Source organism: Diceros bicornis, chromosome 3 (genome assembly GCF_020826845.1).
Source record: "Diceros bicornis minor isolate mBicDic1 chromosome 3, mDicBic1.mat.cur, whole genome shotgun sequence".
NCBI classification, from domain to species: Eukaryota; Metazoa; Chordata; class Mammalia; order Perissodactyla; family Rhinocerotidae; genus Diceros; species Diceros bicornis.
The window spans coordinates 43,079,664-43,092,139 of record NC_080742.1 but is presented as its reverse complement, the minus strand read 5'-3'; the positions used below and the strand labels follow the sequence as shown (position 1 = coordinate 43,092,139).

Here is a 12,476-nt window from a genome sequence, read left to right as displayed (position 1 = left end):
TGTGTGTCTCCAAATTATCAGTATCTTCCATGTTTAGCGTTCTGTTTCGAGGTGGTTTATGTGTGAAGTTTGCAGAGCACAGTCTATGCATATTATGAAAACTCAGTGGAGTGAATCTCAGAAAGTCAGCTCAGAGCAGGATGTTTGTACAGCAGGAGTCATGTTAGTCAGCCTTCCATAAAACACGTGTACTATATCAATAGTTCCAACCGTAAGCTGCAGAGCTATCGCAGGGGTCCTGATAGCCACTTGCACTACAAGAATTGTCAATGGACTAAGTAAATAAAATACTTCACCACCAGTTTACTATTAATTTTCCAATATACAGAGATGCTGTTGCTATAAATAAAATACAACATCAAATGTTTGTTGATAAATTTAAAGCAGTTCTTTGCCATGATATGTTTCTGACAAAAGTATAATTATTCTCACATAAAAGGTCTTTTTTTTTTACATTGTAAAGAAGTCTTTATACTAAGGGGGCTAAGAATTGTTGACTTGTAGTACACTTGAGTTGTTTCTGCTGGACTCTAAGTTACAATTGTTATTGGCATTTCTGCATCTTTATGGGTGTAGAAAATGATGAAAGTGTATCCCTGATTTTTGCTTATGTTTTTTTTGAGTGAGACATTTTGTGGCTACAACTATGACATGGATAATTAGTCAGTTTAATATAAGGCATCATCTGGATTTGGTAACTTAGCAACACTTTTTTTTTTGATCAGCTAATGCTTAGCAAAGATCCCACTCAAGATATCAGAACACAAGAAACTTTCTCCCTTAAAGCATTGATAGTTCATCTTGCTTCCTTTGCAGAGTTCATTTGATTTAATTCAAAGCCTATACCAGTATTAGAGTTAGACATTTCTTTTTAAGTAATCTCAGTCTTTGGCTTTACTAGAATCCCAAGTCTCCAGCCTTGCATGTTATGGTCCCTGGATAGCCCTAGTGATTTGCTAGTGCAACTCACTTTACTAGCTAGCTCATGCCCTCACTCATTCTTGGATCATATCTTGCCATTCACTCTCCTATTCATAAGCATCTGCTTCACAGTAGTGTAACTTTCTCTGAGAATTAACTGTGTAATACTGGAAAGGAAAAAAAATTTAACAAAGAGACATCCATGGGATTGGTTTCTCTGTTTTATGTGTCCCATAGAATATTTTTGTGCACTAAAGTGCATGCCCACAACCACCTACCTAGACAGGCCCACACAGAGAGTCAAAGAATTATTTCACTGGAAGGAACTTGCATTGACGTATCTTAGTCAATTCAGAACCAACATATAGAGTTTGAGTAAATGTTACGCTAGGGAGAGAGTTGTATGGGTATAAGTCTTCAGTTAAGTGACAAGGTTGGCAGGTTCTAAATGAAATAAGGAATCATGTTACTCAGATCTTATTCTTCAATGGCCATGTTCCTATTTTAACAGAATGCTACAGAAGTATGTAAGTTTAGGGTAATTATTTCAGAATGGGAAGATGGGAGCCAGCACTGCAAAATGACAAGATCCAAAAGACTTGCTTCTGTGCCCATCTCATAAGTCTTCATTTCTTTGAATTTCAGATTCTTCATCCATAAAATGAGGCACTGGGGAGGTGGGAAAAGAGGATTTAATCCCTAAGGTGACTTCTAGAACTAAAATTTTTTGTTGTTGTTGTTGTTTTTTTGTGAGGAAGATCAGCCCTAAACTAACATCCATGCCAATCCTCCTCTTTTTGCTGAGCAAGACCGGCCCTAAACTAACATCCATTGCCAATCTTCCTCCTTTTTTTTTCCCCCTTTTTGTCCCCAAAGCCCCAGTAGATAGTTGTATGTCATAGTTGCACGTCATAGTTGCACATCCTTCTCGTTGCTGTATGTGGGATGCCACCTCAGCATGGCTGGACAAGTGGTGCGTTGGTACATGCCTGGGATCCAAACCCAGGATGCCAGTAGCGGAGCGCACACACTTAACCACTTAAGCCACAGGGCCAGCACATAAAATTTTTTAAATATAAAATTTAAAAGTAAATTCCTTTAGCTATAAGATTATAGTCCTCTATGTATTTTCTTAAAATATCTATACATATTTCTATATTGTAGATTTCTATGGCGATCTATATCATATATGTATATCTATATGGATCCATATCTATATAGAGATATAGACAGATATTCATACTGTGTATTCTTAGGAAAATTCTGAAAAAGGTAGTTTTTCACTCCAATTGCATGTGTTCAATCTCATCTCAGCCTCAATTCCTGTTGTATCCCACGGTTGTGATGCAATCTGAAGATTTTGAAAACTGCTAATTCCCTTTTGTTTTATTGACTTTTTGCTTATTTGTTTGTCTTCCATACCAGATTTGCCATGGAGAAGATTTCAGTGTCAGCATTCTTGCTCCTGGTGGCCCTCTCCTACACTCTAGCCAAAGACACCACAGTCAGACCGGGAGCTAAAAAGGACGCAAAGGACTCTGGACCCAAACTGCCCCAGACCCTCTCCAGAGGTAGGAGTCAGCTTTCACTGGCTTCCAATGCTACTTAGTTGGGAAAGATTTAACTCTGGGAGCTGAAAGTTGTGTGCTGAGCATATTTTTGTATGTGTTCCTTCTAGATTTATCGAAGTTTATAATAGTTTCTACTTTCTCCAGAGGTTTTTCTTCTTTAGTTGGGAGTATATATTTATCCCAGTTGTACCATTGCTTTTCAACAGCTTTGGGTCTGAAATTATAATAGCTTTACATATACTGGTTTGTTTTGTTCTAGGTTGGGGTGATCAACTCATCTGGACTCAGACATATGAAGAAGCTTTATACAAATCCAAGACAAGGTAAAAGACAAGGGTTACAGAGTTCTTCCAAAGGTCTCAAGAGCACCATCTAGTGATATTTAGCTATACATGAAATCCTACTCATTAAAAATTATCCAATCTCTCTTTTTCTCTTAAAGCAACAAACCCTTGATGATTATTCACCACTTGGATGAATGCCCACACAGTCAAGGTAATTTATTCTTCTAAATATAATTTCCTTTGGCCTTTAGCTTTAGGGCCGGGATTCAGATCACTCATCTTTATATCCTTAGCACTCAGCACAGTTGAATAAAAAAGAATATTTTATGTAGTAAAAACGTATTTTAAAGTAACTTCAAATATTTCCATGTTTGGTGTTAACTATTGGTGCATAGTTTGAAAAAACAAGCTCTAGGATTCATCCTTGACTTCTTGCTTTCTCTCATATCCCACATCCAATACATCAGCCAATACCATCGCTTTACCTTCAAAACATATCCAAAAGCCAGTGTCAACTTCATGGGCATGCAACCTGTGCAGTCACACAGGGCCCAGTGCTTAGAATGTTCCTATGCTTGGTTTAAAGCTCTGTTGTCACTGTCTTCAAATTTTTAATAATTTTTGAACAAGCGGCTCCATATTTTCTTTTTACACTGGGCCCCATGTGTTATATAGATCCTGCCCAAACCCAGCCACTTGGTGTTGCCTCATTGCTACTGCGCTGGTCCAAACCAAGATAACATCTTGTCTAGAATCCAGTGACAGCCCCCTAACTGGTCACCCTCTAGTCAGTTCTCCATGGATAAGCCAGAGTGAGGCTGTTAAACATAAAAATCAGATCCAATCACTCACATGCTCATGTAGCTTCTTATCCCAGGTAAAATTAAATCCAATTTCCTGGCCACGGCCTACATGGCTGGACATGATCGGGCCCTTAGCTTTTTCCTTTCTTACCACTCTCCCCGTGTTTTCTCTCCACTCTGTCTAGCCTGGCCTTTGTGCTTTTCCTCAAACGTCTGTGCTCATTCCAACATCAGGGCTATTGCTCATGCAGTTCCCTCTGCCTAGTGTGACAGACCTTCAACATCTCAGAATGGATCACTCTCTCACTTCAATGTCACCTCCTCAGAGAGGTCTACCCTGACCACTCTATAGCTCTTAAACCTCTTGCTTTGCTTGATTTTTCTTCCAAGTACATGTCTCCACCTGAAATTATTAGATACTTATTTTTTTACTTGTCTATGGTCTGTCTCCTATACAAGCATTTGAACTCTATGAAGAAAGCACATAACTTTTTTTTCACTACTCTATTTCCAGTGCATAAAACAGTGCCTGCACATGGTAGCTGCTCATTAAATATGGGTTGAAAGAAATAAATGGATGCATGAATAAATGATTGAATGAGTGAATGGCAAGAAGCAAAGGTAGTCAATGGCCTAGATATTACTTCACTAATCATTTGATGAAGGGGCAAAGTAGAATATTGTATTAAAAATACAGTATTGTAGTAAAAATACAAATATAATTTAATATTTGTATTAAAATATAACAGAGAACAATGGTTGTAACCAGTGATGAGATGGATGCTTACTGATTTTTCTTTATATTATAGCTTTGAAGAAAGTGTTTGCTGAAAATAAAGAAATCCAGAAATTGGCAGAGCAGTTTGTCCTCCTCAATCTAGTTGTGAGTTTACTGTTCATCATCACTGACATTTCTCCATGGCTCATTACTGGAAATGGATGCATCATTTTTCCCATGCATCTGTGTCATACTGCATTAACTGGGATCTGTTCCAAATATCTCATCTCATAGATTAGAGAGAAAAAAGATATTCTATTTTATTAATAATCTATCTTGCATGTCTATATTTTCATTTAGTGATTAATAATTTTAGGTCGTCCAAAAAATACTCTCCTGTGGTCAAGATTTCCTCTGTTGCTGTAAAAATTGGAAGGTTTTTGTCTTTTGCAAATTCCTTCCTGTGCCCTTTTCCCCTGAAGTCCTGGCTGCTCTATATCCATTCTTATTCCTCATGTCCTCTCTCCCTGGAAGAGACAGCTCTCTGGCTGTCTAAATCTAATCTTTCCACTTGTGCTTTAGCCTCATGAATTCCCACCTTACTTCACCATCACCACCCCTCCTGATGTTCAAGCTTTCTGCCTTCGCAAGTTCTTTCTACTCAGTATACAGTTTCCACTTTCCTTCCAAATGGAAACAAGCAAACAATAAACAACTCAAACAACTACTCTACCCAACCAGGTGTCCTCTTCTCTCTCTCTTTCTTGTCCTCTTCACAGGTTGACAGGATGGCTTCTCCAAAGGGCACCCACACCGGTAGTTCTTCCTCACCTCCCTTCCACATGCTCCTCCTCCTCTTTCTACCCCTTAATGTTAGCGCCTTGGTGAATCTCTACTTGACCTACTTCTCTTTTTATATTTTATATTCTCTATGGACAACTTCACCTACATCTGCCTTTAATCAACACCCACATACTGATAATTCCCACATCTTGCCAAAACACACAACAACTTCCAACTTGTGTAAACAACTATGGTCCACATACCTCATAATTAGCTTACACTCAACGTGTTCAGCACTGAGTTTATCAGCTTGGTCCAGGATTTTCAAATGGCTCTTCTTTCTCTATTTCCTAGTTCGTTGAAAGTGTTATTCTAGATTGGACTCTCCTTTTCACGAACTCTAGCAGTCAGGTAGCCTGGGGTTCTGACTTCTAAATATTCTTGCTATTGGTCACTTCCCTGTAAACTGAGGACCCATTTTAGTGTAAGAATTTTTCACTTCGCCTAGCTTACTGCAAGTGTTACTAAATGGCTCCCTGACTCGAAAATAAATCCTGTCTAATCCAACATGGCTGTCAAGGTATCATTCTAAACACCAAATTGGAATCATGGTACTTCTTTTAATATTCCTCCAGAGTTCTTATCTATTTATGAACAAGTGCAAACACTGTGGCATGCTGTGCAAGGCCATTCATGAGCTGGCCCCTGAAGCAGCTCTCTAGCATCTTCTTTCATCACGGCCTTATGTATCCCTATACTTCAGTCCTTCCCAAACACTTGGTCATACCATAAAGTGCTATGCCTTTCCTCTACCTTTGCATAATCTCTCCCTCCTGCCTGGAATGACCTCCTTTTCCAGGTAACTGACTCCTATTCATTTTTTAAGATTGCTCCTTTCCCACTTCAGAAAGTCCTAGTAGAACTTGCATACTGGGTCAAATGTCCTGCTCTGGACACCCATTGCACCTGCATATCCTCCATCATAACATTTCACCCACTGGATCCTCAATATTCATTTTCCTACCTGTATCTCCCATAGACTTAAAGATAAGTGCTGTATATTGATAAATAAAGGACATTCTAAATACGAAATTGATAAATGGATAGATGAATGCTCAAGATAATCCTGTTTGCTTCTGTAATTTCTCCAAGAATGACTTCTGCTTTTTTCATTAATCTCTTTCCTCCTAGCTCATCCAAGCTGTCTTCCCCAAACACTATAACTCCTTCCAAATTCTCCCTTCCTGAGCTTTTTTGCTCTTTGTTTATCACATACGTTCAGCTCTTTACCTCATGTTCTGCATCACATTCTGCTCTATCTTATTTATTGTTTCATGCATGTAACTTGCCTTCCCATCTCTAGTATAAACTCTCTGTGGAAGAGATGTGCCTTACAGTACCTTAAGATGCCTAGCCCAGTAATGGACACATTTTTGAATTAACAAGTTTGAAAATGACTGAAGAGTAAACAAACTGAAAGCTGATTTTTTTTTTTAATCTTAGTATGAAACAACTGACAAACATCTTTCTCCTGATGGCCAATATGTCCCCAGGATTATGTTTGTTGGTAAGTAAAAGTGACAATGAGATGCAACAGTCTGAAAATTACACAAGTGCTGCCATATCTCTTCCTCTGTCCTCCCCCACCCTCATCTGCTGCCCCATGGCCAATGCCTCTACTAAGTTCTAGCAAGGGGTATAACATTCCTTTAAGTTTCACAACATATTTTCATTAGAAAATGCAAGCTTTTACCTATTTCCACATTTTTTTTCCTCTGCTAATTTTAACTTTTCATCTTCTGCCACAAATACATTTGAGAAGGAAGCACCCTGTTAACTATTTAAATGTATTGATCATTTTCCTGAATACATCAGGCCTGTAAATATTTATTTTCAATCAGGCAAACTTTCGATTTGTGTGTTGGATTTTTCTTTCTGACATTTTTGATGATTGTTTTTAGGCAAGTTACGAACATGGGCTGAAAAAATAAAATCAAAAGAGCCATGGTCCTTCCTGCCCCTGGTACTTTTCATATGCTGCTCCCTCTGCTGAAAAGCTTTTCCTGCATGCCCCTCTGCATGCTCACATCACCTAGTTAACTCCCCAGTCATCACTGTCATTCACTGACCTGGCCAGATCCCCACTATATGCTCTTGTGGCACCAAGTTCCTCTCAATGGGGGCACTTTACTCAGTTATAAATCTGCATTTATTGGTTAATTTTTAATAAATATTTTCCCCCATGGGATGATAAGTTCCACATGGCAGGGACTGTAACTGTTTCTGCTCACCATCATAAGCCCAGCCTGTAATGGGCTCTCAGTAAATATTTCTTAAATGATTGAAGAAATGAATTGAGTTTGGCTTTGATCAAAGTCATACTGATATAAGGACAATCCATAATTAAATCAACCACATAGCAGAGCTCACGCTAATCAAGCAGTTCACCTGTGTAATTCATCCACGTTCTCACTAAACATATAAACAGGAGAGAGAAAAAGTGAAGGAAAAAGTAAGGCTGAACTACAGCAAATTTTATAGGTTTTGTTTTGTTAGGATTTAGAAATTCAGAAAGGGACTTTATAGGTCACACTTTGCACAGAAATTCTTTTCACGGTATTCCCGTCTAAGGGCATTTTAACCCACATTTGTTTCCTTCGATTGTAAGAACCAGCTCTGAGGCAGCTTGCTCTTCTAGCTCGGTGGTTCTCCATGCTGACTGCACATTAGAATCACCTGGAAGATTTCTAAAATCAAGCCCCCCCAGGCCACACCTCAAACCAATTAAATCAGAATCTCTGGGAGTGAGACGCAGGCATCAGTATTTTTTAAAGTTCTCCAGGTGATTCCAGTGTGCAACCAGGATTGTAAGCCAATGGTTGGGTGTTTAAAAAGACTTTCTTATGTTAATTTATTACAAAAATTAGAAAAATATCTTTTTTTCCCTCATTAACTGATAACTTCAAGTTAAATACAAAACATAAAAAAATAGATTTAAACCAGAGGAATATATGTATACATAAGGGATGACTCCTAAATCTCTATTTTTAAAATGCAGCTAGTTAACAATAAAGTGGAAAATAGACACTACATGCTTATTTGACCTTTGCTATTCTTAAGGGCTTACAGTCTTTTATTCATTTAAAAAAACCTTGGTTTTGAAAACTGTCTTTGGATATGGGCTTCTAATTACCTAGGTTGCTGTTGGTAGCACATTTCAATTAGAATATAATCATTTCAAAAGTTTAAAATAATTCTTTAGTAGAGAATGCCAATGTTTTCACCAAAACCAACACAGCTCAAACAATATCTATTATCCTGTTTTCAGGTTGTTATAGATAGGACAGCAGTGTTCATAATCTTTCCACAAATCGCCCTGTGCAGCTGCTGAATGCCCTCAGCCTGGCTTTGGGTGCTGACTGCTGGAGGCTGGGTTGCAGAGTGGAGGGAGGAGAAATTGATCCAGGGGGACATATACCGTGTTCCTTTCATAGGACGTGGATAAATACGTAGGCTTCATCACGCAGTAGAGATTACTTGAAAACATAGCACTCCACTCCCTTTTGTTTTTTCTTTGTAGATCCATCCCTGACGGTTAGAGCTGACATCACTGGAAGATATTCAAATCGTCTCTATGCTTATGAACCTTCGGATGCTGCTCTCCGTAAGTGTTACCTCCTTTGTACATCTCTATTGCTGTCGTGCTGGGAGTAGAGTCCACATGGTGAGGGGAGAGAAAGCTCTGTTCAGGGACACTACAGAATCAGTTGACTCTTGTGTCCTCAGGCAAATCACATTCACTTTGATCTCATTTTTTAAATTTTCAATTGAAGATGAATTATTTAGATGAGGTGTCTTTTTCTCTAGGAGGATTCTATTACCCTATTATCTGCTTTTCAGGTTTTTCTCTTAGGCACACTAACACACAACTCCTTCTACCACAGAACTGAGTGCAATAGTTGTAGTCATCTGCATGCTTTGTTAAATATTTTTTTCCAAATAACAAAAGTGAAATACGTTAATCCAGCTTGTTGAAGTTGAATTCAAGTTCAGTTTTAAAGAGCAGTATGAAAGATAGCTCCAAATAGTTGCCAAGATACTCACTTCCCCTGAGGTTGCTATAAAATAGAAAAAAAAAAGAGAGAGAACGAGACTCAAGGCAGACGAGGACCTCAATGGGAGACTGTACCTACTTGTGACACCTAATTAGTCCTTCTGGGAAGAAAATTAGGTTTTGTCCTAAGAAGCAATTCTGCTCAATGACTAGTGGCTGCCTAGAACTGCATTGCCCAAGATGTTAGCCATTAGCCACATGTAACCGTTTCATATTAAATTACAATTAATTCAAATTTAAAATTCTGTTCCTCAGTCATACTAACCACATTTCAAGTACTCAATGCACAAGCACTAAATATTTTTCACCATCACAGAAATTTCTATGAGGCAGCACTTACCTAGAACATTATGTTAGGAAGGATTTTGCAGCTGTGCCTGGGCAGCAGAAAGATCATCATGGTCCATTAGCAATGCCTCAGATGGGTGCTGGGAGGACCAGGGGAAGTACATCCCAAGTACTGACTATTCTCACAATAACAGCATATATCTTAATAAGACTCTGGACTCCTTAAAGGCAGGTATCCTGCACAGGTAATATCACAGTGCCTTATAAAAAAGGCATTTAATAAATATTGGACGAGAATGGGTTGTAATGAAGCCATTTTATAATTTTAGAAAAACATCCCAAAAGATGACCAACTCTTTACCCCATGATAAAATAAAACCCATTAAAATAATGAATAGAGTACCCAAGTTTGGGGTTTACTATAGGTATTAACATAATTTCTGGTCGCATCTTCACTCTCGTAACTTTTTCCCCCATTAGTGCTTGACAACATGAAGAAAGCTCTCAAGTTGCTGAAGACTGAATTGTAGAAAAGAAGCAAAATCTCCAAGCTCTTGCCTCTGTGTTAGGCCCTGACACTTGGAACCGGAGGAGATTTTAGACGACTTTGGAGAATGTAGAAGCACTGGTGGACCTACTGATTAGATTATGGTTTGATGTTACAACAGCTGTTTTTTTTAAATTTGGTTTCAAGTATACACATATGAAAACAACACTGTATACTACCATAGTGAGCCATGATTTTTTAAAAAATAAATCCTTTTGGGGGTGTTCAAACTGTTTTTTTTTTCTCCCAAAATTGATCTTTCACAGAACAGCTACTAGGTTCGTTCATCAGACAGGACTTTTGGATACACACAAAACGCTCCAAGAGGAGACAAGACAAAACTAGTTCAAGCAACAAAGACCAAAGTGATCATCTCACCACACTACTGTTTCTCATTGGGTGATTAAACATAGACATGAGCTTAATCAACAGAAGTATCAAACAAGAATATGCTTTAGCATGAAAGAGTATGGAGAAAGGCATCCCAAGAAAATCAGGTACCTACATGAAGGCAATCCCTCTCCACTCTGAGCAGAAAAACTCCTATGTACACACTTTATTATTTATTTATATAGTAATTCAATTTCAGTTAGATTTTGCCCAACTGAACACGCGCAGAGAAAGCCTCTAGGAGGTAGCTTTCTCCTTCAGAAAACTAATTCTGTGAAAAGATCATCTGCAACCATGAACACACTCTAAAGAAATCATGAGAACGAGCCTTATAATACATTTGGTCTCTCAAGGTTGTAGAGTACTGGCCTGGAATAAATTCAGTGGAATGGTTCCCACCTTCTTCACCAAAATGTGGCTGGCTGGGGGAAGGGCAAAGGGCAGTGATACCATGTGCACGGGGTGGAGATCAGAGGTCACTACTTATCTTGGTATATGTTGTAAGAGGGTGTGGTATCAGATAGGGGAGCAGTTTTAGCTACTTTTAACTCTTCGTCCTGCCTGAAAAAAATTAGTACTGTGTATTAATTTCTTCACTACATATTTAATCTCACAATCATTGTTATATGGAATTTCTTTACTACCCAGGCCCCACTGACTTTGGCCCCTGAATGGCTGTGGTGGTCTGTACAATGCTTTGCATATTATCTATTGCCCATCTTGATTAACTTTTTTTTTTTTTGGATAGATTCTTTTATGAATAGATCCTTTGGCATTATTAACTTTTTCAGGGCAAATAATATATTTTAAATACTTTTCGCTCACACAATACTGTCAAAGAGGTATGCACTGATAGGTTCTGAGCAAATACTGTTGATTTAATGACATATAAATCCTCAACAAAAATATCACCAGAGGGACTGGACTCTCTTCTCATAAGCAGATAACCTACATGTGCTTAAAAGGTAAAATATTCCATTTAGAAAGCTGTCTGAGAGTTAATGAGAGGAAAAAAGTTTTCACTTGTATAAACAAATATTTTGAATGACAACTTCTAAGCTATTCAAGTTTCCTCTATAGTACGGCAAAATAATGTTTATCTTTTTTATTGGCTGATATGAAATAAGATTAAGTCCTTAAAATTTATTGAATGATAAAATGTTATTTTAACAACACATAACTGTAACAATATAAATAAATCTCTGGGAAGTCAAACGTCAAGATTGTTAAGAAAAATGAATCTCCCTAAGAAAAGTGTTAAACACAGAACAATAATCATTTTTAAAAAATTGATTAACTTTGACCCAGTCTCCTCTACTTCTGAGAATTTGTCCTAAGGAAACCATTTAAGAGAAACAGAGTTCTGTGAAGATGCCAATGGCAACATTATTTAAACATACCAAAAAAAAAAAAAACTGGCAACCTCCAAATATAATGGTTACATAGTGCATAAAGTGCACTAAGTTGTCATCTATAAAATAAAAAATTATGGAGAAACAAAAAGGATAAATGAAAAAGAATTTTAAAATTTCTACACTATAATTGCAACTACAGGAAATGTGTACATACACAAGTTAGAGAAGTGAAGACGCAAACATAAAAACTGTTGTTGGGGGCCGGCCCGGTGGCGCAAGCGGTTAAGTGCGCGCGCTCCGCTGCGGCGGCCTGGGGTTCGCTGGTTCGGATCCCGGGCGCGCACCGACGCACTGCTTGGTAGGCCATGCTGTGGCTGCGTCCCATGTAAAGTGGAGGAGGATGGGCACGGATATTAGCCCAGGGCCGTCTTCCTCAGCAAAAAAAAAAAGAGGAGGATTGGCGGATGTTAGCTCAGGGCTGATCTCCTCACAAAAAAAAAAAAAAAACTGTTGTTGTAAGCTCCTGGAAATCTTAGCAATGCCTTTCTTTCTATCAAACCCTTTATTGTCATCTCACAATCCTTCCTTTGTGCTTAAATAAATTTAAGTGAAAGCATACCTTGACTATTTCTCTGACTACGGAGAGGAGGAAGAATGCTATAAGACGAGAGAGTATTATTTCAAACAGCTGAATAAAAATGT

General features: G+C 38.2%; 1 protein-coding gene across 1 annotated transcript; it reads left to right on the top strand.

Moving 5' to 3' along the window:
* Positions 1-1,555: 1,555 nt before the first annotated feature.
* On the top strand, positions 1,556-10,258 carry AGR2 (anterior gradient 2, protein disulphide isomerase family member). The gene is made up of 8 exons (XM_058526684.1): positions 1,556-1,625; positions 2,347-2,492; positions 2,752-2,815; positions 2,935-2,987; positions 4,389-4,462; positions 6,584-6,647; positions 8,661-8,744; positions 9,963-10,258. The coding sequence occupies exons 2-8, from the start codon at positions 2,354-2,356 to the stop codon at positions 10,010-10,012; spliced, it is 528 nt and encodes a 175-aa protein (XP_058382667.1). The 5' UTR covers positions 1,556-1,625; positions 2,347-2,353; the 3' UTR covers positions 10,013-10,258.
* The last annotated feature ends 2,218 nt before the right edge of the window (positions 10,259-12,476 follow it).

What these genes read in the sequence shown, in the direction of transcription:
- AGR2 (XM_058526684.1), top strand. Translation starts at nt 2,354, where the DNA reads ATGGAGAAGATTTCAGTGTCAGCATTCTTGCTCCTGGTGGCCCTCTCC. An exon ending in CCCCAGGATTATGTTTGTTG is followed by an intron (nt 6,648 to 8,660) that starts GTAAGTAAAAGT and finishes TTTTCTTTGTAG; the next exon opens with ATCCATCCCTGACGGTTAGA. An exon ending in ACCTTCGGATGCTGCTCTCC is followed by an intron (nt 8,745 to 9,962) that starts GTAAGTGTTACC and finishes TTCCCCCATTAG; the next exon opens with TGCTTGACAACATGAAGAAA.